This window comes from Chlorocebus sabaeus, chromosome 15 (assembly GCF_047675955.1).
Source record: "Chlorocebus sabaeus isolate Y175 chromosome 15, mChlSab1.0.hap1, whole genome shotgun sequence".
Lineage (NCBI taxonomy): Eukaryota > Metazoa > Chordata > Mammalia > Primates > Cercopithecidae > Chlorocebus > Chlorocebus sabaeus.
In genome coordinates, this window is record NC_132918.1 from 3,332,861 (window position 1) to 3,358,928 (window position 26,068).

A 26,068-nucleotide genomic window follows, 5' to 3' on the forward strand; every position below is an offset into this window, starting at 1 on the left:
CCAACACAAATCTGTTGGCAGGAACAGCAGGCACAAGAGTCACATTCAGAGTACAAAAACAGCTATTTATAAAGCCTCCTTCCTGATTGCTGGGTGTTCACTTTCCCTTGAACCAAAGGGGCCACTGCCCCCTCTTGGAAAAGATGATTCCATCCACAGCTCCGTGCCTGAGGATCACTGAGTGCCTGTTCTGATGAGCAGTGAGAGCTGGGGACAGCATGCAGGGTGGATTAGATGTGGTGACACACTCTCTCATGGGCCAAGGCAGCTGGGTGTGCGGGTGACACAGATGGCCTCTGCAGCACCTGTGAGGTGACAGTCATGGGCCCCTTATAGGACTTGACATCCTGGCCTTAGAGCAAACCCCACCTGCCTTTGCTTTTTTTGTTTGTTTGTTTTTTTAACTCTTGATGTAAACTTTGGCTAACATAGTTACTAAGCTTCCAAAGGTATTCGAGATTCAAGTAATGTAAAATGTTAACAGGCAAAGTACTGTCAATATTATTACTAATATTTATTAGTCAATTATAATTCAACTCTTGTTGCATTTGACTGTTCTGCATTTCTGTTATACCTGATTTGCTAAATTATTATTTACCTTAGTAATCCAATGCTAGTCTATTATCTTCAGTAGTAGTAGCAATAACACCACTAATAACCCAGAAAATCCCAAATGGGATTGAGATCATTTGTTTTGTTTTTTAATTGAGATGAACCTGATGAAAATTTATAATTCATATACAGAAATGTCCTGTTGGCTAGCTACAGTTTTCCCAAATGTGTAGTTTTTGGCTTAGGTTCTTAAAAACTTGAATTAGTTGCCAATTCCAATAATCAGATTTTACATGAAAATATATTTCTGGATTCTCTTTCAAAAATGTCAGCTCTGACAATACTTGGGCCCACACTCCTACATGGCAGCAGTTGTGGAACACGTGAGTCCTCCCATCCTGTTCTGAATTGTGTCATCTCAAGTTGTGTCTGGGGAGCTTGGAGAAACCTTGGAAAGCAGTTGGTCCGAGTCCTTCATTTTTTTTTTTTTTTTTTTTTCAGACGGAGTCTCGCTCTGTCGCCAGGCTGGAGTGCAGTGGCGCGATCTCAGCTCACTGCAACCTCCATCTCCCTGGTTCAAGCGATTCTCCTGCCTCAGCTTCCCGAGTAGCTAGGATTACAGGCATGCACCACCACGCCCAGCTAATTTTTTGTATTTTTAGTAGAGACTGAGTTTCACCATGTTGGCCAGGATGGTGTCGATCTCCTGACCTCATGATCCACCTGCCTCAGCCTCCCAAAGTGCTGAGATTACAGGCGTGAGCCCCTGTGCCCGGCCCCAAGCCCTTCATTTTTAAGATGAGGAATCTGAGGCCTGGGGATGCTGAGTGACTCTCATGAACTCAGGTGCTGGTGTGTTTGGTAACGGGGTTTGGGAGGCAGCTTTCCCCGCTGGTGCAGCATGGTCTCCACTAAATCATTCTGCCCTCCCTGCGTGCAACACAGAACACCATCTTGTGGGTGGCATCTGTTTCACCAGGCCTCCCAACCTAATGCTAACTGACACCCAAGGCCTAAGTAACTATGTGAGGCATGAGTCACTCCGAGAACCTGATTATCAAAGTCCAAACCACAAAAAGGAATACCTTCACTTCAAGGGCTTCTATTTCTAGAAATAACTGTAGTGTTCTCTGTGTAGACTTCTAAGCCCAAATAAATGTTTTCATGTTTTGACAACTTCAAAAGCCCGTTGCCCTTAAAACTTCCTTGATTCTCAGGAAAGGGTCCCCAGAAGCTTGGGGTGGTATAGGAAGCTGAGTACGTAGCCTCTGCTGGTAAAGTGAATGGCCAGCAGCTAGCTGGGTTTCACTGTGGACATCCTTGAAAACAGGCTATTCATAGCTGTCAGGATGATGGATTCCAGCCCTAAATTGCTGACAAACATAAAAGAACATTTTTAGTTAGTCTCATTTTTTCTCTCATCTGTCTAATGAAAAGATTCAACTAGCTAGTGTGCAATTGATGTTGTTTTCTTATAAGCCAGGGGGCAATTAAGAAAACGCAGAAACAGAGTTGAGCCATGGTGTCACTATTTGTATTTGCCATTTCTCCATGTGGCTGAGAGTCCCTTGGAGCACACAGGAGAATCTTCTGCCTCAAGAATGGGTTCATCTGGGTAGTTCAGAGCCTGACAATGAACCTAGGAGTTTCATGGAACAGGAAATCAGCCTCAGAACAGCTGGTTCAGGATTAGTCATTTCCAGCTGAAAGGTGATTATAAGAGGGGAAAAAATGGTGGGCCAAAGACAACTTAGGAAGAGAGATGCAGAAAAAGCATTCCAGCAGCCATTAAAACATTGTTAGTTTTATTTTCTTCAAAAAATATCGGCCACCTACGATAGACTCCCCACAGTAGACCCGCCCTTACCCCTGCAGCCTTTGGGGAATGCGTCTTCTTCCAGTGATTGTGTCTCCTAGCAACAAGGAAGGAGAGCTACTGAGCACTTACTATGCATTAAACACCTGCTTGGTACTTTGCATTTGCCACATAAGCCTCACAACTTTATGAGTAGAAAATAATGTTCCCATTTTGTAGAAGAAGTGAAGGTTCAAAGAATTTAAATAACTTGCCCAGCCAGTGAGTGGCAAAGCCAGTCATGAACCCTAGCCTCTCAGCTCTCAGATGCCATATTCTTGTACAATAGAAGATGAAACAGACACTCAGTGCCACATTTTGCAGCAATGGTCCTCCTACAAGGGCTAAGAGTAAAGTAGCTGGGGAGACATCTTCAAAAGAGAAGAAGGAACATTGCACTCAGGCTCTCTGGTGGTCAGGGAGAGTGGGGACTGCATCTCCCAGCTCAAACTGCAGGGTACCACATGTCTATAGGCTTTTCCTAAAGGCTTTGGAAATGGGTGGTGATGGTGGTGTGCTGGTGATGATAAAGCAAAAGGAAGATGAGGCAGAGAAGAATTCACTTCCATCTGTGAATGTCCTTGTTTGTAGCAATAAGGAAATCCTAGAGTAACCTACCAGTAAGCTTCTTCTGAGAACTGGTAGGTTCTCAGAGAAGGAGATGGTGTGTGTAAAATGTTTAGCAGAGTTCAAAACAAAGGGCCATGGGAATAGAATGCATTCACTTCTAGCCAAAAAGTGCCTGCATTGAAAAAGGAGAAACAGAAGCATTTCCATTTTGAACATATGTAAAAGCCACGTCCCTCATGGGCCAGAGGTTCAATGTTAGGTCTTGGTGAAGCTATTAAAAGCGTATAGGCTCAGCCGGGCATGGTGGCTCATGCCTGTAATCCCAGTACTTTGGGAAGCCAAGGTGGACAGATCACGTAAGTCCAGGAGTTCAAGACCAACCTGGCCAACATGATGAAACCCCGTCTCTACTAAAAATATAAAAACTAGCTGGGCATAGTGGCACATGCCTGTAATCCCAGCTACTCAGGAGGCTGAGGCATGAGAATCGCTTGAACCCGGGAGGCAGAGGTTGCAGTGAGTCAAGATTGTTCCATTGCACTCCAGCCTGGGAGGCAGAATGAAACTCTGTCTCAAAAAAAGGGGGGGTGGTGGGGGCGGGGTCTTGCTTGTCTTATTCATCACTTATCTCCTGGCCCATAGTAGGGGCACCTGGCCCATAGTAGGGGTCCATAAATGTTCAATGGATGGATGGATGAATGAAAAGATTAACCAAACACAAAAGTGTTGTCTTTCGGTTACAAAGATGACTGCCACAGGAGAATCAATATCCTGTGCCCCTCTGTCAGGAAATGACACCTGCCATCTATCATGCTGTCTAAGACAAAACTTGGCCATCACTATGACCCCTCTTTTTTGTTCCGTAAGCTAAAATAACTCCTAAATTTTAGCTTGTGACTCTCCCCTGCTCTTCTCTTCTAATACTATTGTCATGACCCTTGTTCAGGCCCTTCCCAGCTATCTCCTGGATTTCTACACCACCTCCAAACTATTTTCCAAACTTGCAGTCTGTACCTCCCTTTCCAGTCCCTTCTCCACAACTGGAACAGAATGATCTTTTAAAAACCTAAATCTGATCAGGTCAATACTGTCACCACCTCCCCCTCCCATACCACTTGAGGACGGTCCATGACTCCCAATAGAATTTTTTTTTTTTGAGATGGGGGTCTTACTCTATCACCTAGGCTGGAGTGCAGTGGTGCATTCTCAGCTCACTGCAGCCTCTGCCTCCCAGGTTCAAGCAATTCTCCCACCTCAGCCTCCCAAGCTGGTGGGATTATCGGTGCCTGCCACCATACCTGGCTAATTTTTGCATTTTTAGTAGAGACGGGGTTTCATCATGTTGGCCAGGCTGGTCTTGAACTCCTGACCTCAGGTGATCCACCTGCCTCTGCCTCCCAAAGCACTGGGATTACAGGCATGAGCCGTCACGCCCCACCAGATTTTAAGATAAAGCACAAACCCCTAAGTGTGGCATGCCCATCCTTCACAGTCTTGCTCCTGTCTGCCTCCAGCCTTACCTGGCCAAGCCCTACCTTAAGTTCTGTGTCCCCTCCGGCAAGACTATTCTCTCTCTTGCCTGTCCCATGGCCTAGCTTCTTTGTCTGCCTGAAATGCTTTTTCTCCACCTTCCATGTTTGCCTTCTACATCCTTCTAAGAACTGGGTGTCTCTCTCGCTACGAACCCCGGTGCCTGGTTCTTGGCTGACCACACTGTGGTCTGCTTCCTGTCTGTCTTTCCCAGATGTCCAATGCATGGAATGCTATTTTGTTCTTTGTTGTACCTAGCACACCTTCTCTAGTCCCTGGCACGATGAATGTCTGTTGAATTGATGAATACTTCGTCTCACACCAAACCTGCACTTTCTCAGAAGTATATTAGCAATTAACATCACTTTGGCCAATTGTGTGACCAGTCAAGATAATTAATCAAGGATTAGGGTGTGCTATGATTCTGAAAAAATCTATTAAACTAGACATATGGGGAGCATATTTTTTTTCACCAAAAGTCAAGGCACATAATGTAATAAATATGATCACATTTTTCTTGCCCAGAAAAATATTAATATATAATATCTGTAGCTACACATCCTTATCTGTCATCTTTGCCTCACTATGTTATCCAAATATGCTAGCTCAAGACACTGAAATAATAATAGCTAATAAGTAAGTAGCTGGCATTCTTGACGAGCCTTCTATACAGCAAGCCTATGTGAAGTCCTTTGCTGTCATCTCATTTAACTTTTCAACTACCTCTTGAAGCAGATATTTTTCTTACCTCTATTTTAGAGATGAGGAAACTGAGGCTTAAAAATGTTAAATCACTTGTCAAAGGTACACAGCCAGCAGTGAATGAGTAGTCCATTTGATCTTCTCAGTTATTCTGCGATGCTGACCTAACCATGACCTCTTAACCTTTATTAGCTCATCAGAAGAGCTACTACTGGGCGAAAATAGCTGTGGCTTCCGGAAACTTTTATTAAAACTCTAAATCTCCTGGCAATAACTTTCAAAAGTCATGATTCAGGCCAGCAGTGATATTTGAAAATGGAATCACAAGCAAGTCTCCTGGCTCCAGAGATCCTCTTGCTGCCAAAAAGGAATGCTCAGCTTTGGTATTTATGACAATCTGTGTTTTTCCTGTTCCTTAGTCTTTTGCCATCATTGACTGTGGAAAGGCACTGACCCTCATTCTGTCCTCCCTGGAGAATCCTCTCCTTCAGGTTTAACTGGTTCTGTCCTTTTCCACGTTTTCATTTCACTGGGATCTACAGCAGTGTTTCTCAGTCCTGTCCACTGACCGTTTGCATAATGATCACTTGGACACACACAAAAATGCACAATCCTGGGCCCCGTTCCCCAACTATCTCATAGAATCTCTATAGATTGGAGTCCTGGAAGCAGCATTTTAATCATATTTCCCAGGTAATTCTTACAAATACCAATGTTTGAGAACCACAGGCACAGTCTCCAGGTCCACATGACTCACAGTATCCCCTGGACCAGCAGCACTGAAAATGAGGAATCTTGGGCCCTAACCCTAAACCACTGAATCAGAATGTGCGTCTTCATAAAATCCCCAAGTGATTAGACATTCACATTACTGTGCACACAGAGAATCAGTGATCTAGAACAATGTTTCCTGCAATTATTCCCATCATCGTGGCGTGCACAGAAAATGAAAATCTACGTATGGTGCACTGGGAATACAAATGAGAATGTTTGCCATGGCGTTGGGGCTCAGCCTGTCCCAGATCCCACCTGGCCACTCTGCAGGCTGAGGAGATTGACATCCCAAGTATGCCTGTGCCACACACAGCACATGGGTTGAGAAGCACTGGTCTGCTTACAGTATACCCAACTCTTCTAACTTTGTTCATGAGACATAATTCCCACAGCTTGCTTACTCTTACTCTCTTCATCATTGATTAGTTCTTTTCATGCATACTAAGAGTCAGAAAAGTTATTTCCCAACCAACTAGATCTCAGAAGTCTTCATACAATGGAAAAACACAGTCTCATCTTCAAGTTCTAGGTAGACTCTTGGGAAAATCTGCAGAAAAGAGTTGTGTCTACTATTCTGGAGAGTCATCTGCTACAACCTAAGGAAGATGAGGAAAAAATAAGAGCCCTCTTCCCTCTGAAGACTGCTCCTTTCCCCTTCGTCTGCAAACCTGAGGAGAAAGGATTAGCACCATGCAAGGTGGCATCCTCTCTTCTGAGTGCCAAGAAGAATGTGATTTTGTTTAATCCTTCCTTAGCAAAATCTGTCAGCTCATAAACTGGACAGGTGTCCCTTCTCTTAGCCAACCTCTGATAATGGGGTAACAGTTGGGGTGGAAGGAATGGAATACCTTCAGAAACATTTCCTAGTGAGACCATCTGATCCAAAGCACCAAGTGTCAGGACACACCATCTGATTTTGCAAAGCCCCCAGCTACATGAGAACCCCATTGATTGATTTTTTTTTCTCTCTCTTAAGGAAAAGGCTGAAAATTTTTAAAGCTTAAAGTAGTGAACTCTTACTATGAAGCAAATATGACAAGGCTTGCTCTTAACTGAAGGATTGCCATGGCCTAAGCAAATACATTTGAGGAAGGGGGGAGGTGATTATTACCACCAATCAACCCTTCTTTTTTTCTTGGCTGCAAATCTGTATCTAACTCTTGCCACTCTGCTTCCCCCAATCACAGCCTGGACAATGCAACACGCATTTTAGCTGGGTTAGTGTGGGGCTATCCCTCCTCTGTCCTAAGACTGCACATCCCTCAAGTCTTAGAAGAATCTTCCCTTTACACCCCAAACATACCCAAAAGAGAATTCTGCCTGAGTAATGGAAAGGACAGTGACCAGAGCACTGTATCGATATTTGCCACCTCTGGCTTGACTTCTCATAGAACTCTTTCCTTAATGCAGCTACAGAGACCTTCTTCCTGTTCGGACCAGGAAGCTCGGGGAGCAGTTGGTAGTTCACCCAGGGTTGCCGTGATGTCTAAGAAATAAGTGGATTTTCTCTAAGTTCTGAGCAAGAACAGTTGGTAAAAATTTCTATTCCTTGATCATCTGATTAACAAGTGCAGAAAATGTAAGATTGGGGAAATTGCTGAAGGCTCGGACCTCCCAATCCAAAGAACGTAGTTATTTTACATGACCATTTCAAGTATGGAATATTGAGGCATCTCTCTGCTTTGTGGTCCAGGATGAAGAACAAGCTGTGGTACTTTGAATTTGGTACCTCGGAGACTTTTGCAGCGACCTGCAAGAAACTGCATGACCACATTGAGTTGGAGGTAAGTTCCCAAGTGGGGAGAAGGCTTCCTGGATCTTGGTTCCGCTCCTGGATGGTCACACATGCACAGGATGTATCCTCTCGGGACCTTAAGAGGTGACCCACAGCGTAGTCTGTGTTGTTTCTCCATCCTGTTCCAAAACACCTCCATACCCTCACTCAGAAGGCTCCAATGACCTGTCTAGAGAATCCCTGGGGGGCTCTGGAACTCAGAGGCCCCAATACCCCTGAGCCACACTTCATTCCAGCCCTCAGCCCTCCTTCCATGGCCTTGCGATTGCCTCTTTTCTGAGAGGTAAAGTCTCCATTGCCGTCAGCACAGGGAGAGGGGCTGCTATCGAAGAGACAATGTCCCAAGCCTGGTAAAAGTCTGAGAACTGGTGTTACAGGGCAGCAGGGGTGGGGAGTATAGGAGCTGCAGCCAGACATCCCCCAGCTGACCTGCCTTGATTTTCACATCTGCTTCAAGGAGCTGACTCACAGTTACCCAGGGTCAGTTTTGTGGGTATGCAACCTTTGTGGTCACAAAATGTCCCTGTGCTTAGAAGGGCCCTTGGTTTCATGCTATTCTGTCACTCTCTTGCAATCCTTGATAATTTTCTAACAAAGAACCTGGCATTTTCATTTTGAACTAGGCCCCACCAATTATGTAGCCAATCCTGTTGGTGCACTTGTGTTTCACTCACTCTTCCGGCACTTGTAGGGGCCTGCCTCAGACAGTCTGCCTGCTGGCTCCCCTCCCCTGGTTGATAAGCTGCCCACTTCCCACCCTCTCACCCCACATTGGCTGGGCTTCGCTCCGGAAGCCATCTCATTGATTGCTCTGAGGATAGCTCCTTGGTCTCTGGCCACCTGAAAGTCCAAACTTCTATGCACACCTGCTCCGTGGGACTTTACGCCCATGGGTTCTCTTGTCCAGAGTTCTTGCTACCGGGCCTACCTTCCCATGAGATTTAGGCCTGTAGTCTTGTTTTCACTCGAGGAAAACAAGTGGAAGAGGCAGCCAGAGAGTTCAGCCAGGGTGGGCTCCTGTTGGCCCACCAGCTTGGCCTCTAAACCTGCACTGCAATCCAGTGGGGCCTGGGCCTCCCTTGGAGGAGGCACATGTGGCCCGGAGCAGTGTAGGAAAGCCCTGCCGCTCCCTGCCGGAAGGGCCCCTGTGCTCCTCACTCACAGGGAGTTTTCACAAACAAAACACGAAGCCAGAGGTTCTGTGCGGCTGCCTTTGACTCATCTGCCTGCCTCTCCCCTTCGGTTGCTGGGTGACCAACGCCAGGGTGGGAGGCGCCGATCTGGCTGATCCCCTGAACTTTTGGCCAGCTTGGTAAGAGGGCAGAGAGGCCAGGCGCCAGGGTGTGTGTCCCCAGGTGGTACACAGAGAGTCTGAGAAGACGGTCCTCCTCTCTTGATGTGTGAACGCAGTGCTGGGAGCTGAGGAAGGAGGAGAGGCCTTGGCAGGGGAACCGAGTGTGGCTAACAGGGTTATGTGTGCATTTTTTCCCCTTGGCACGGCAGTCTGGTGGGGTCTCTTTAAATATACCACAAGTGAGGGACAGCCCTGGCCTAACCACAGCCAGCTGCAGGCGCACAGCGACTGCTTGTTCTCCCTGCAGCTGGCCTTGAAATTGTGCCCAGAATACAGCAACTTAGCTCCCCTGCCTCTGGCCTGCCCTCCCGGCTCCAGGCCCCACAGTCCCCTCTGGGTTTGAAAGACAGAGGCTCTTCCTCAACTGCAGAGGGGGCCTCCTTGCTAAAGACACTGGTGGCCTCTGGAGGGGGTGGGGTTGCTCACTGGTCTGGGGGGGGAGTGTTGTTGGGAGCTTTCAGAAGCACTTCCTGTTTTCCTTATCTCTCCATAATGAGTCTTTTTAGTATTTATTCATGAGGGTTAGCTGGGGGAGTGGGGCTGAGCATGTCATGTGATGGGCAGCTTCTGACAGCCCTCAGGATTGGGGCAGGCACCATTTCTGCATCCAGAGAATAGTGGTGGATGGTTTTGTGCCTTGTGATCCAGAGGGGGACTGAGAGAGACAGACGGGGGTGAGGCATGGGGTTAACAGGTGTAAGGAGACTGCAGAGCCTTGCAGGGAGATGGGAGAGTGTCAGGGGCCTCAGGAGGAGCTGGTAAGAGCAGCTATACTAAGGGACCTTCTAAATGTGGTTGCCGCAGACAACAGGCCAGGCCTTTGAGAACCGGCACATGACCCACCAGGCCAAGGCCATCTAATAACCTCACTGAGGCACTGCTACTACATTTCACCATCTTCAGTTCCCCACCACAGCCTTTATTTCAAAGTCACACAACCAACCCTGTGAACTAAGTAGTCCAGAGATTATTATCCCCATTTTATGGAGAAGCAAGCTGAGGCACAGAGATTTAGAAGGGTAAACTGGGCCAGGTGCAGTGGCTCACACTTGTAATCCCTAGCACTTTGGGAGGCCGAGGCAGGTGGATCACCAGAGGTCAGGAGTTCGAGACCAACCTGGCCAACATGGTAAAACACTGTTTCTACTAAAAGTACAAAAATTAGCCAGGTACGGTGGTGGGTGCCTGTAGTCCCAGCTCCTCCGGATGCTGAGACAGGAGAATCGCTTGAACCCAGGAGGCAGAGGCTGCAGTGAGCCGAGATCATGCCACTGTACTCCAGCCTGGGCAAGACAGAGCAGGACACCGTCTTAAATTAAAAAAAAAAAAAAAAAAGGGTAAACTGAAGGGAGAGAAAAGTCCAGTGGGACAAGAAAAAGTCACGTGCTTTGACTGCCAACCATAGCATGTCCTGATACGCCATGACCACACAGCGAGGCAAGTATTGTCACATTTTAAAAATGAGGCTCAGGTGCATTCAGTTTCTCAACCAAAACTTCATTGCTGAAAACTGATAAGAGAGAAGATTCAAGGTCTTTTAGAGTGAATTTAGCTTGGAACCCAATAAATAGAGATTTACCTAACAGGTGCTAGAAGCGGTAAAGTCTTCAGCAGGAGGCACTGTTTCTTCCTCCTTAATATGCTGATTTCCTCTCAGCTCATGCAGCTGGGCAGGTGTGCTGAGAAATGCTTTGCAAAGAACAGAAGACTCAGTCCTACTTATCATTTGAGGAAGGAATCAATTCAGGCTGCATCATAGGAGAGAGAGTCAGAGAGGAGGAAAACTGCCTTAAAGTTTGCAAAAGGTCTTCCCACACAGCGTCTCATTTATTTTGATGCACAAAACAGGCAGGGCCAATATTAATGTCCTCACTTTACGGATGAGGGAACTGAGGATGACGGGTTCAGCGATTACAGGAAGGGCACAACTGTAAGGAACTTAGGGGAACAGACAGTGAAGTCTATTTCAGTTCTTCCTTTTTTTTTCTTTTTCTTTTTTTTTTTTTTTTTTTTTTTTTTTCTGCCAATGTGGTAAAAAGTTGGATGGTGAAACTTAAAGCTCAAATGAGAGACTGCAGGGAAGGTCTCCATTAAAAGCCATTCGTGGGGCGAAGCGTGGTGTCTCACACCTGTGATCCCAGCACGTTGAGAAGCCAAGGTGGGCAGATCACCTGAGGTCAGGAGTTTGAGGCCAGCCTGGCCAACATGGTGAAACCCTGTCTCTACTAAAACTACAAAAATTAGCCGGGTGTGGTGGTGCAGGCTTGTAATACCAGCTACTTGGGAGGCTGAGGCAGGAGGATGGCTTGAGCCTCGGAGGTAGAGGTTGCAGTGAGCCGAGATTGTGCCACTGCACTCCAGCCTGGGGGACAGAGCCAGACTCCGTCTCAAAAAAAAAAAAGAAAAGAAAGCCATTCATGTGATATGCAGGTGATTTCTCTGAGGCTAGTGGCTGTTTGAGAAGGAATAAGAGACTTGGTCTCATCTCTGAAATAAAGCTTGTGGCCAACTGGGCCAACTGGACAAGAGAGAAACTGAAGGGAGTCCACAGAACACACAAAAGCTGTTCAATATGGCACTTGCTTAACTAGTGCTAAGGAAACTAGATCCAGAAAGTCCTGCAGAGCCACATGAGTCAAATCACCCCTGACCCTGTTTTTTAGGGCCTTGTGACTCAGGTGGAGGAGAAGGTGACTCTAAATCTCCTGCTCACCTGCAGACACTTGGCCAGGGCCCTGACTTGGAGTCACAAGGCCTGGCAGTGAGCCCTGGTCTGTGCTTAGGTTAAGCAACTTATTGAACTGTATATCTGAGCCTCAGTATTGTCATCTAAAAAATGGGGGGCATAGGGGTTAGTCTACCTCCTAAGGCCATTATTAGGATTAAAGTTTTCAGGGCTTTTTGTTTTTGTTTTTTTATGTAACTGGCAGTGGTGCTAAGTGCCTCACGGAATCTGCAAAGCAGCCCTAAGTGGCAGGTGTCATAATCACCTTTCCAGAGAAGGGGGACAGAGGCTGAGAGAAGGTAAGAAGCTCACCTGAGGTCCATAACCTGCGAGCGATCAGGTCAGGCTTCAAATCCAGATTTGCCAGACACCTGAGAGTTTTGGGCAGTACTGGCACTTGAGAAGCTCAGTCTAGAGCAGAGACTCTTAACCAGGTTTGGGCATATCCAATCTCCTTATCATTCACAGTCTTTATTTTAACATTTCAGATAACGTTAAAAGCAGGAATTAATTCTTTCCATTTGTCAAAACGGGAGCATAAAAAAAAAATGGCAAACATTCACCCTAGATGCTTCTTCTATGAGGCCACAAAGGAAGGTCTGTGAGCCTGAGTGCTGTACCTGGAAACTGGGTGCTCCATAAATCGTCGTGGGCTCTCATTAAGAAGCCAGCCTGTCGGCCGGGTGTGGTGGCTCATGCCTGTAATCCCAGCACTCTGGCAGACTGAGGTGGGTAGATCGCCTGAGGTCAGGAGTTCGAGACCAGCCTGGCCAACATGGTGACACCTCATCTCTACTAAAAACACAAAATTAGCCGGGTGTGGTGGCACATGCCTGTAATCCCAGCTACTCGGGGGACTGAGGTAGGAGAATCTCTTGAACCCGGGAAGCGGAGGTTGCTGTGAGCTGAGACCGTGCTGTTGCATTCCGGCCTGGGTGACAAAAGCAAAACTCTGTCTCAAAAAAAAAAAAAAAAAGAAGCCAGCATGTCACCCGCACCCCACCCTCACCAGCCCTGGTCTAAGGCAGTCTCTCAGGGTGCTCCTCTCTGACATCTCTTCCCCTCCAGAGGCTCTTAATATTCATTCTAACCTGATTTCACCTGATTAAGCAGGTGGGGGGTGGGGTGAGGGGGGCACACAGTGAGTCACCTCCCCCACCCCAGGCCCAGAATAACCTTACAGAGCTTTCTGGATGGGATCATAGTTAGGTAGAGCAAACCAGACAGGCTTCAACTCGAGCACTTATTTTACATTTTGTAGAGATGTTTCATTTTACTGGCTAAAAATAAGAACTTCCAAAATTCCTTGATTTTTTTTTTTTTTTTTTTTTTTTTTTTTGACAAAGTCTTGCTCTGTCACCAGGCTGGAGTGCAGTAGTGTGATCTTGGCTCACTGCAACCTCCGCCTCCCAGGTTCAAGTGATTCTCCTCCCTCAGCCTACCAAGTAGCTAGGACTACAGGCGTGCACCACCATGCCCGGCTAATTTTTGCATTTTTAGTAGAGACGGGATTTCACCATGTTGACCAGGATGGTCTCAATCTCCTGACCTTGTGATCCACCTGCCTCAGTGTCCCAAAGTGCTGGGATTACAGGCATGAGCCACTGTGTCCGGTCCAATTCCTTGATATTTAATCCAATCTTTAAAACAATATTCACAAGGGAAGGCCAGCCAGCTCCACTAATATGAACTAATATAAACTTTGATGGAGGGGAAGTAAGTCCAAATCTGGAAGCTGCTCAAAAAAAAAAAAAAAAAAAAAAAATCTGGTTATCCAGTATATTTTGGGCATCTCTGCACATCAATTGCTCCTTTTAGTTGAGGGTTTTTTTGAATACAGAAAAGTCTTGAGAATAGTATATCAAATACTCCCAACTCCCCCTCACTCAGAATTGATATTGTCATCATTTTGTCTTATTTCCTTCAACTATTTTTCCTTTTCTTGTTGTTGTGATTGTTGTTTTGTTTTGTTTTTTGAGATGGAGCTCACACTGTCACCCAGGCTGGAGTGCAGTGGCGTGATCTTAGCTCACTGAAACCCTTTCCTCCTGGGTTCAAGTGATCCTCCTGCCTCAGTCTCCTGAGTAGCTGGGATTATAGGTGCCCGCCACCACACCCAGTTAATTTTTGTATTGTTAGTAGACACAGGGCTTTGCCATGTTTGCCAGTCTGGTCTTGAACTCCTAAACTCAGGTGACCCACCCACCTCGGCCTCCCAAAGTGCTGGGATTACAGGCATGAGCCACCGCGCCCAGCCCCTTCAACTATTTTTCAACAGAAGAAATAAAATACTACAGATAAAGCTGAAGCCCCCAGTCTCTTCATTCTCCAAACTTACCTTTTCACTCACCTTTATGTTCTTGAGAGCACTCCGTGCTAGTGCTGATAGAGCAGGTTGGTCACTTTTTTTTTTTTTTTTTTTTTTGAGGAGGAGTTTCACTCTTGTCACCCAGGTTGAAGTGCAATGTCACAATCTCGGCTCACTGCAAGCTTCGCCTTCCGGATTCAAGTGATTCTCCCACTTCAGTGTTCCAAGTAGCTGGAATTACAGGCGCCCACCACCATGCCCAGTTAATTTTTGTATTTTTAGTAGAGACAGGGTTTCGCCAAGTTGGCCAGGTCGGTCTTGAACTTCTGACCTCAAGTGATCAGCCCACTTTGGCCTCTGAAAGTCCTGGGATTACATGCATGAGCCACTGCACCCGGCCTGGTTGGTCACTTTTAACTGCTCTATGGTGTTGCATGAAAACCCAGCCGCTATCTGTGAGAAGGAGCAGAAATGGGAACTCTTAGATAGACCCTGCTGGTGGGAATAAGCCACTTTGGAGGGCGGTTCGTCAATACACACCAAGCCAAAAATGCATTTATAGCCTATATGACCCAGCAAGTTCTTCTTGACATTGATCTAGAGAGTTTCTCACACAAGAGCATGGAGGTGCAATGCAACATTTTTTTATTACGGCAAAATGGAACCAACCCAAATGACTATGTTATTCTAACACTTTAAAAAGGCAGTGTGAGTGAACGTACTAAATGCCACTGACACTTTAAAATGGTTAAATTTTAAAATTTTTAATAAGCACACTAGTCTGCTCTGTCACCCAGGATGGAGTGCAGTGGCGCAATCTCAGCTTACTGCAACCTCTGCCTCCCAGGTTCAAGTGACTCTCCTACCTCAGCCTCCTGAGTAGCTGGGATTACAGGCACACACCACAACGCCTGGCTAATGTTTGTATTTGTAGAGATGGAGTTTTGCCATGTTGGCCAGGCTGATCTCAAACTCCTGACCTCAAGTGATCCAGCTGCCTCAGCCTTCCAAAGTGCTGGGATTATAGGCATAAGCCACCGCACCTGGCCAGTGCCATTATTTTTAAAAGAGAGACATCAAGGACTTCACAGGTTAGGTACCTTGACTAAGTTCACCCAAACCAGTATGTGCAGAAGAGAATTCACAGCTCATAAGCTCCAGCTGTGGGCATTCTCTACTCTGTCTTAGCATCCACCTGCAGTGCTGCATACTCTTAAACTAGACGGAAAGAGGTCTTCAAGTCTTGGTCTCTCCTGATATGATCTGAACCTTCTTCTCAGCTACCAGAGGTAGAGCCTTTCGCTGGAGTAAGGAAGGTGGGAATTGACTGACGGGCAGCCCGTCCATGCAGCCACAGTGGCAGAAATGGAAACATGCATGGGGAAGGGAAAGTTGAGAAGAGCATTAGAAGGGATTTTGAGTTCGTGGAAAATAAGAGGGCCAACCTGATTACATAGCAAACCCTGAAGTCAAAAGTAAGGCTAGAATGGTCCTGAGAGAGCTCCTCCTTCTAGTTTATTCCCTTCCTCAATCCAGTCCAGCAGCTCCCTCATTCCAGCACCACCTTCACTGTGAGACCATCCAAGGCAGCTCCTGCCAGTTCTGGTTGCTTCTTCTTGCCCATTCACCAGTTCTCACCACTTGGTTTCTTTCTGCTTCCTCCTAATTGGTTTCTTTCTGCTACTCCTAATATGTGTGCTAACCTCTTTTCCTGATTACAAATGTAATCCAAATTCATGGTAGAACATTTTAAAATATAGAGGAGCAAAAAAGAAAATAACCCCCAATCCCACCAACCAGGAATTAGCACTCTTACAACACTGGCCTCGTTTCAGTCTTAACATCAACCCTTGTTTCTTTAACATCAGGCCTCTTGAGGACCTCTATGATTCTTTGGCTTATTACATCTTTATTCATTTTTAAATGCAGCTCCATCACCCCCATCTCTGTCTCTTTCAATCACGCGCCGACTACAAGTTTCCTTCACCGATGCTTAGAATCGTTCAGCTTACCAAGGAAAAACTGTTTCCGTCAACTTTCCCTTACAGAATTCCATTGTTTGCTTGCAGTTTCTGGCACATAAAACTTTTTCTCTTTCTTAAATGACCCTCTTTTTTATTTCATACTAATGCGCACCCTACAGTTCACTTCAAGCCTCTATTCATTCATATGCTTTTATTTTCCTGTTCTTTTCCATTTCTTTTGTTCTTTGTGAATTGCTTTGATTTTCTTTTGTCTTCAGACTCCTGGCTCTATCTACTTTGTGTCTTCCGTGGACTTGGGAATAACTTTTAAAGATTACGTTTTATGCCTACATTTTCCCAAAGTAATTGTTGGGGGATATGCAGCATGTTTAATAGATGGGGCCCAAGAAAGTCTCAGGAGACCGAAGTTGGGAGTCATGTGATTCAGCATGCTGGGTCAGAATGTGCTCCCACAATACATTTTTTTCAGGAAGATTGTCTCAGCCAACCTCTGTCCCAGCCCCAGGAAGTATAAGTCTTCTACCACCAAGGTCCCTTACTAAAAGAATTAACTTTCCCCAAGCAATGTCTACCAAACAAATGCATCTTTTAAGTAACAATAAACTCTGAGGCCCCGTCAGTGGGAAATGACCTAGGCTTTTTAGAATATTCAGAGGAATTCATGATCTTCATCACCACACCCAGGAGATTTGGGAGCCTCAGAGAAGAGAAACATTACAACCCTTTTCTTCCTCTACAATCACAGGTTATTCAACAGAATATTATATACAAATATGTCTTGTTGGCTATAGTGGATATGTCTGTTTTTCTAACTTATCCTGTGAGGTCCTAAACTGACTAATCTTAGTCTTCACTAGAAGAGGAATTAAGAAGGTAGAAGAATTGAATCTTTAAAGAAGGTCATAGAATCTACAAGGGATTGGATAAATACCACTGTGCACACACACATGTTATATCTCAAGCCCTTTAGGATAAACAAATGAATAACCATCGCAGCAACTTACTGAGTACTTACCACGTGGCAAGCTCTGTCTTATTTCATCTTTATAACAGCTCTGCATGGTTGTGTATTATTCCCATTATTTACCCAAGGAAACTGCATCTCACAAAATAAGTAAGTATTCCCAAGATCAGATGAGTTTCAAGCCTCAATCTGTGATCCCCGGCCCATATGCCCTTCACAATGCCCCAGGACCTGCAGTAGGAGATGACCTCTGCATTACCCTCCTGCTTTTAGAAAAGTCATGTGTCCATTTCGTTGATAAAGGGGCTCCCATTCAGGACTTGGCATATCTATCAGGCAGTCAGCTTTCTGAAGCAAGGACTTTATCTTATTCATTCTATACCCCTGGACTTAGCACAATGCCTAAAATGAACTAATTCCTCAGTAGTTATTTGTTGATTGTAAAATTGAACCAAGTATAGGAAATTCCACAATTGGTGTGAACATTAGAAATGATCACTTGACCAGCCTCAAGTCACGCCTTTTTCTTGGAAGCTACCAGGAAAAGGGGCCCACCTTGCTGCATTTGTAACACAAAGGGGAAGATGGCGGGCACTCAGGCCTTCTCCTAACTGCGCGGTGAGTGAGAAGGCCTCCCACGCCCATCTCTAGGAAGCTATTGGTGGTATCTTTGATAGTAGCAGAGGGTCCGGGACAAGTGTGAACCAGGACAGGAAATGCCAACATTCTCCCACCTCTTTCCCACCCAACAGAGTTAAGACAGTGAGTGGGCAGAGCCCATGTGGCAGTGAGGGTGCCGGGTGGCTGTAGGGTGGAAATCACCCTGCAGGGCAGAAAGGATCCCCATTCTGAGCCTTCTCATGTGGCTCAGAAGCCTACCTGCCCATGATCCCTGCTGGCCCCCAGGCCATCAAACCCTGCTTTGTCTGCAGGAAAGTGTGATCCCTCAAAAAGCCCCATCCACTCCAGGTTGGCCTTAGCTTCCCAGACAGACAGCAAAGCCTATTAATCTACATCCAGAGCAAGAATCCCTTAACACACCAGTTAAAAAAAAAAAAACAAAACAAAACACTTGGGCAGGGTGGAGCAGCGGATAGGAAACAGCTTTGCCTTCTGTCCAGCTCTGAAGCAACCCACCACTGTGAACTCTGAGAAACAGCAGTTTTGTTTTGGAAACTGGCACCCAGTGCCGGCTCACTCCTGGAAATGGATTTGGGCACCCCCACCCCCAGCTGCAATATTCTACTTCCAGTCTGCCTGCCAACACCCCCTTCCAGCTGCCCCTCTCAAAGGCACCATTGTGCCCGCCTGGCACGGCAACAGAGGAGGGCTAAAGAGGAAGAAAACATTTTCTGCCCATGGGATGTTCTTAAGCAGGTTGTGTGTACATGGCTTCAATGCCACATTCCTTGAGCCCACACAAACCCGCCAGAACTCCATCATCCCTGTCACAGATGCAGCCACTTTCCAGTCTAACTGGCCCACCTCGGCTCGCTGTCAGAGCACTGCCAGCACACAGCAGGGCGGACAAGCCTGGGTGGAAGTGGGGGTCAGGATGGCACTCTTTCAGCACAGCGCACGCTAGTCTGCCAAAACAAAGCTGAACGTGGATATGGAATTCTGGAACTGGAAGGGGATTTACTTCCACTTACCACTCCACAAAAGACTCATCCCAGCACATTCTGATGAGTGGGCACCCAGCCTCCTCCTGAATACTCCAAAGACAGGAAGCTCACTACTTTTCAAGAAGCCTGCTGCGCTACTGGACAGCTCTGATTTTCAGAAAGTTCTTCCTGATGTTGAACAAGGATTGTGTGTCCCATTCCTTGTCATCTTCTTCCCTAGATAGCACTTAGCACAATACTTGGAGCAAAATCGGCGCACAATAAGTGTTTACGGAGTGCATGACTGAATTCACCATCCACTGGGCCCCTTTTCACCCTCCAGGGGCGCACACAGCATCCTTTGCACTCCTCCACGTGACTGCCTTTCATAGGGCTGGAGGTGTACCTTCATGGTGTCTCCTCTTCATCTTCACTGAGCTAAACAGCCTCAGTTCCTTAGATGACTTGATTTATGGACCCATAAATATCCTGGACCACTCTTCTCTTGATGTACTCCATTTTTTTCAGGGTCCGCCTTAAAATGAAAAATCAAATTCCTGTTCTATGATACTCTAAATGTGATCTCATAGGTAACAAAGCACAAGAGTAAGAGGCATCGGGTGCGTGCACTCTGTAAGTTGGGCTGACTGCTTGATCTCATCACTTGCATCTCATGTAGGAAACCTGCAGGTTCATGACGACTATCATGAGCCTTGACAAATTTAGAAAGATATTCCTTCCTTAGTGTCACTGAGTCAATGTTTCCTCATCTGTAAAAATGGGAATACAAGGCCGGGCGCAGTGGCTCACGCCTGTAATTCCAGCACTGTGGGAGGGTGAGGCAGGCAGATCGCCTGAGGTCGGGAGTTCAAGACTAGCCTGGCCAAAATGGTGAAACCCCATCCCTACTAAGAATACAAAAATTAGCCGGATGTGGTGGTGTGCACCTGTAATCACAGCTACTCAGGAGGCTGAGGCAGGAGAATCACTTGAACCCAGGAGGTGGAGTTTGCGGTGAGGTGAGATCATGCTATTGTACCCCAGCCTGTGCTACAGAGCAAGACTCTGTCTCAAAAAAAAAAGAGGGGAGAATACAAATACTGACATTGTAAGGTTGTGAAGATTAGACATAAAATATATAAAGTGCTGGTTCATAATAGTTACTCAATAAATGATATATATTAATAATATATAACATATGTGTGGATTAATATCTTTATCTAACTGCCCACAATAGACATCAGCTCCTAAAATGATATAAACCAGCACCTCTGAATGCAGAAGAAGCCACTGTTCTGTAAGAGTTGCTACAGGCCAGGCCAGTTTGTGTATGTGGATAATACTGGATTGTCTTAAAAGTTGGGTGAGGTGGCTCACGCCTATAATCCCAGCACTTTAAGAGGCTGAGGCGGGTGGATCACGAGGTCAAGAGATTGAGATCATCCTGGCCAACATGATGAAACTCTGTCTCTACTAAAAAAGAATACAAAAATTAGCTGGCGTGGTGTCATGCGCCTGTAGTCCCAGCTACACGGGAGGCTGAGGCAGGAGAATACCTTGAACTCAGGAGGCAGAGGTTGCACTGAGCTGAGATCGCGCCATTGCACTCCAGCCTGGGTGACAAGAGCAAAACTCTGTCTTAAAAAAAAAAAAATACTAGACTGTCTTTCCAATAATGTTGTCGCCACTCATCAGCGCCACTCAATATATCACCTCTTCTTCCCTTCTGAGCCACATCAGATTATTGACAATAAAAACAGTCTCTCTAGTTTTTCTCTAGGGAAAACAGATATTGTTGTTTGCCCTGTTTTTCTTTCACTCCCAGTACATTTCTCTATTATGGCCATAGGCCCTGCAGACATGCAGATAACTACTTCCTTTTCTTCCCCATTGCCTCCAGCCAGAGGTGTGCTAGAGCAAGCTTGCTTGCTGGTGTATCTCTTCTCAACTTGCCTTTCGGTGATGTCATCATGGTCACTTGAACTTGGCCATAGTAGGAATATTTATACCACCATGGAACACAATAACAAAGGCTTTTTTTTTCCTCCAGGGGAGGCTGCTGTTAAGCATTTAGCAGTACACCATTGCTTCTAGTATTGACCCACTGGAAGTACCTTGAGGACAGGGACTGTGTCCCATTTCTGCTCCATCCCTAGAGTCTAGCACAGAATAAGTAGGTTCTCATCATTCTTGATGGATCAGTGAGTACTCCTTTCTCCTGCCTGTTAATGTCTCTCTCATGTAAAACATGCCTCATGTGCCCTACTCTTGTTGCCTATTCAGGTGTTCAGGTATGGATTTCCTGCACCTATGATCAGAGGACTGCTTGATGGAGACTTGGATTAACCTTTCATGTCTCTCCCTATCCTGGAAATTTGGTCCGCTTTTTTTGTTCACATATATTCATCCAGAGAGGTTGGGGGAACTCATCTGGAAGCAAAGAAACCTTATCATGTTTCTTCAAAGAACACCTGGGTTTCCATTTTAGGATTTTTGCACACATTATTTCTTTCAACTCACAAATGGTTACATTGGACACCTGATATGGGTAAGACATGCCAGGTACTATGAAGAACACAGAGCTGTCCGATATGGTCCCCACCTTCCATAAGTTTGAAGTCTTTTGGGGACAGACAAATATGCAAAATGCATGGCAGAATATACATCCATATAAGAGGAGAAAACAAGGCAGTGAAAATTCAGAGAAAAGGAAGATTCATTTCTAGCAAGAGCATTGGGGAGAACCTCATAGGGAGAAGGCTTTTGAGCTGCAAGGGTTTTTTAACAGGCATAAAAGAGCTGATGGACAATTTAGGACAGCAGAAAAAAAAGGTAAGTCCCCAACTTTGTGGCCTCTATGCAGAATTCAGGCTACTACAACTGACATTTACTAAGAGTCAGCTAACCCTCTCCCTCAGCTACTCTCCTGTGTCCAAACCAAAGGAGACCCTATGGCATCCAGCCTTCCTCATAGTCTGACTTACATTCCAACCTGCCAAGCTAATTCACAGAGAGAGCCTGCTCCCCTCCTATGGTAGCAGAAATTCTCTCGCTGTAAATGAGCACCATTGCCTCGTTCTTACCTAGGTCCCACAGGACCCCCAGGGGCTGCACAGGTGCACAGGGTGGCTTGTTGGTGCTTTCTCTTTCCCTATTGCCTGCCAGTGTCCTGTTCTCTTAAAAAAGAGGCACTGTGTGGGGTGGTGGGGGATTTCACTCAGGTATAGGTCAGCTACCCTCTGCCTTTTAGTGTATCTAGGGCTCTGATATGGAGCCCAGGCATCAAGGGAGGCCACCATCACCTCCTGCTCATGCCCCTCTCAACCCACCAGAACCCCTATTCAAGTGTGTCAGAATACTGCCCACCTCTTCCTCAGCCCTCTCTCTTCCTTCTGACTACAACTGAAGTACTATTTTCCCTGGACGTGGCCCAGCATTTACTACTTCCATCTTCAAAAGACCTACCCCCTGGCCAACTCTCTCACTCACTGAGAAAGGAAGGACCCTGGTATCATCCCCAGATCAATGTCCCAGCACTCTGTTCAGCATCTTCTCTTCCACTCCATCTACTTCCCATCCTAGGCATCCCAACTTCCTCTTCTCATTCATTCATCCAACAAGATGTATTGAGTATCTTCTCTGCCTCAAACATCCACAAAAAAACCTTTTCCTCAATCACATTATCCTTTTAGATCCCATCTTCCCTCTCCAGCCCATGTGCCACCAAACCACATAGACTCTGACTCTGTTCCCTCACTACCACCACCTGACTCATCCCAGAGTCCCTGGTTAAGCCCTTATCTCTCCCAGGAGAGAGCTGTGTCATCTGGGAAGGTCAACTTACAACTTTAGGCCTCACTGTTCTCATTTTGGTAATTAGGAATGATCTCTAATGTCCCATGTTGCTTTCCCATTCTAAGACTCCATGCTTCAGCCCTCATCCAATAGCCAAAATTCCTCTTTGTAAAGTCACTCATGGCTTCTTGGTTGTCAGTCCAAGCAATCACAGGTCTAATTCTGGATCAGCTCACTCTAATTAGCTAAGTAACACTGGGCCATTCCCTAAACTTCTTTAGCCTCAGTTTTCTCATCTATAAAGTGAAGTATTTGGACTGGGTGACTTTTCAAGCCCTTCAGGTCTTTGATTCCATGAGAGTACAGATGCAGAGAAGAGAAAAAGAGAGACTAGGTGCAGTGGCTCACACCTGTAATCCCAACACTTTGGGAGGCCAAGGCGGGTGGATCACCTGTGGTCAGGAGTTCAAAACCAGCCTGACCAACAGGATGAAACCCTGTCTCTACTAAAAACACAAAAAATTAGCTGGGTGTGGTGATGGGCGCCTCTAGTCCTAGCCACTTGGGAGGCTGAGGCAGAAGAATCACTTGAACTTGGGAGGTGGAGGTTACAGTGAGCCGAGATCATACCACTGCACTCTAGCCTGGACAACAGAGTGAGACTCAGTCTTAAAAAAAAAAAAAAGGAAAAGAAAAGAAAAAGAGAGAAAGATCCTTTTAAAAGACTATACGGGAAATACTTTATGGAGAAAATAGCATCTGTAGAGATTTGGATGAAAAGTACAGGGAGGGTGCTAGGGTATCCTCAAGGGTATCCTACCATTAGGGGACTACAGTAATCGGTCTAGACAAGAACTGTATAATAGAAGGTGCAGTCTGACAACACCTGAATCCACTGATCAGTCTAAAAATCACAAAAAAGAGACAACCAAATTATGTGCTTCCTAATGAGATGCAATAGGAAATATACAGCCCCACTAATGAAGTAATCTTGCCAAAAAGCTAACCCTAAATCTAGTCAAGCCTCTAGATCTAAAAATACCAATTTAGTGAAAATACAAGGGATAGACTATGTTTCAAAGACACCCCAGAGATGCGGTTGGCAAAATCCAGAATCTGCACAGCACTACAGCCTTACTACTCAAAGTGTGGTCCACTGACCTGCAGCGTCAGCATCACCAAGGAGGGGTCAGAAATGCAGTCTCGGGCCTCACCCAGACCTCCCGAATCAGAATCTGCATTTTAATAAGACCCTGGAGTGATCTGCATGCACGTTAAAGTTTGAGAAGCACTACTCTAAGGACAAATGACCCATTTCTTCAATAAACAAAAGACAAGGATAAAAAAGAACAGGAGTCTATAGATCCAAAGAGACCTCACAGATATATATCAATAAATGCAATGTGAAGACTTTTCAGGCAAGCTAACAATTTTTTAAAAAAATGATACTATCAAGGAAATTTGAACAACTACTGGATCTTTTTTAAAGAATTTTTTAAAGAGTAATAATAGTATTGTAATTTTCTTTGAGTTATTAAAGGCACATAGTCAAGTATTTATGGATAAAATGATAGAATCTCAAGAATTTGCTATAAACTAGTTTGATCTGGAGGTGATAAAGTGAACTGGGGTAGAGTTAAAACAAGATTAGCTGCCAGTTGCTAGAGGTGCTAATTACCCAAACTGAGTTTTGGGGTACACAGGGGTTTATTATTCTCTATACTTTCCCTGCATGTTTGAAAATAACCATAATTTGTTGTTGTTGTTGTTTTTATACGGAGTCTCGCTCTGTCCCCTAGGCTGGAGTGCAGTGGTGCCATCTCAGCTCACTGCAACCTCCACCTCCTGGGTTCAAGCGATTCTCCTGCCTCAGCCTCCAGACTAGCTGAGATTACAGGCGCCCCCCATCACACCCGGCTAATTTTTTGTATCTTTAGTAGAGATGGGGTTTCGCCATGTTGGCCAGACTGGTCTTGAACTCCTGACCTCAGGTAATCCAACTACCTCACAAAGTGCTGCGATTACAGGCGTGAGCCACAGTGCCCGGCCTTTATTTATTTATTTATTTATTTATTTATTTATTTATTTATTTATTTTGAAAGACCAAGAAGGAGTCGTGGAAGATGGGGGGGACAATAACTCAGTGGCAGGGTATCCAAGAAAGAGAAAATTTCCAGCAGGAAGGGGACATATGCCTCCGGAGCTACCGAGTCCTGGCTTCCACCTCCGATCTGGCCTGGCGGAGGTCACTCCTGAGAGCAGACAAAGCCGAGTGGCAGGCCTATAAACAGAACCATCTGCCTCCAAACCAAATCTGTGGCACAGTGAATCGAGGTTAGAAGAAGGGGGAATTTCCTAGTTGCTAAAAGCTGAAACAGGTCATCAAATAAATTGTGGAATCTCCTTCCCTGAGGCCCTTCCGAAATAGGATCGACGGGGCTGGAGTGGAGGGGCCCCCACCCGCCGCCCTTTTGAGGTCGCGGCGCAGGACAGCAGGAGGGCGCGGAAACGCCGGCACCGGTTGGGAAGCTTCGGTGCTCCAGGTCCCTGTCGGCGAGGGCGGAGAAGCCGGCTGCCTCTGCCTAGAATTCTCTGACTGTAGGGATCGAGACGTCAAGGGCGGGGAGGCGGAGAGGAATACGGGTTCCCCGCGCGTTTCATTTGCACATAAATGCGCTCTGCCTCCTCACCCAGTCTCTGTTACCTGTGCACTGGCCTTCCACCAAACCAACCAACCACCCGTGGCTCAGGAAGAAACCAGAACTGGGGGGATTGCCCTCCCAAGGGGGACACAGTCGAACGTGAGCGGCAGCCGCTGGTCTCCCGGGCCTGGGTTCGGACGGACTCCCGCCCTGCTTCCAAGCCCGACCTCGGGCGCCTGGCCGCCGGCGCACCAGGGAGCACGATTTCAAGCGTGCGCAAGTTCTCTGCTCTGGCCAGGAGCTGTTTCAGCCCCATTCCGGGCTATAAATCCGTGGTTCCGCCCAGCGCAGCCTGGGCTCGGAGGGCAGCCTGCTAGCCAGGTCCTGGGTTAGGGATGGCCCACGGTGCGCGCGGGGACGCCACCCTCCTTCGCGCCACGCCGGGGACGCTCCGGCCGGAGCAGGGGGAGGGGGCCCGATGACGTCACGGAACAGTTGGAGGATTTAGCTCCGGAACCCGCCGGGGAGCGGGCCCCGGGGCCGGTGTTCCATTTAGGCCGACAGCGTCCCTTGCTCGGCTCCACTTTCCCAGACAGCACGGCTACCTTCCACTTCCAGAGCGGGCCTGGGGTTCTGAAGGAAATCAGGGCACGATCGCGAGGCCAGGAACTCTGGAGAATGGGCGCGCAGGCGTGCGCTTGCCAAAGCTCTTACCAGCCTGGCTCGGGCCAAGAGGCCATCAAGATGCTTCCAGCAAAGCCTCAGGTGCGGGGAGTGAATTCAGGAAGATAAATGCCTCTTGGCACAGAGGTTGGGGAACCTGTGATAATAATGCAGTTACAGAGTGTGACTGCTTTCCAGACGCCAATCAGCCCCTTAAAGCAGATGTTATTCCCCCATCCTCCATTTTACA

At 46.6% G+C, this 26,068-nt stretch overlaps 1 protein-coding gene across 12 annotated transcripts in view; it reads left to right on the forward strand.

Annotated features, from left to right (window-relative positions):
• DGKG (diacylglycerol kinase gamma) overlaps positions 1–26,068 on the forward strand; it is a 227,318-nt gene that overhangs the window by 142,145 nt on the left and 59,105 nt on the right. For 11 of the 12 annotated variants that reach the window (XR_005237244.2, XR_012095538.1, XM_073023373.1 and 8 more), the window contains one exon: positions 7,677–7,767. Coding sequence is in view for 10 of the 12 variants with exons in the window: in XM_073023373.1 (XP_072879474.1) it covers positions 7,677–7,767 (91 nt within the window). In the remaining 2 variants the exon portion in view is untranslated. Of the gene's footprint in view, positions 1–7,676; positions 7,768–12,062; positions 26,064–26,068 lie in introns of those variants that run through there. The other variant, XM_073023376.1, reaches the window with a different exon arrangement.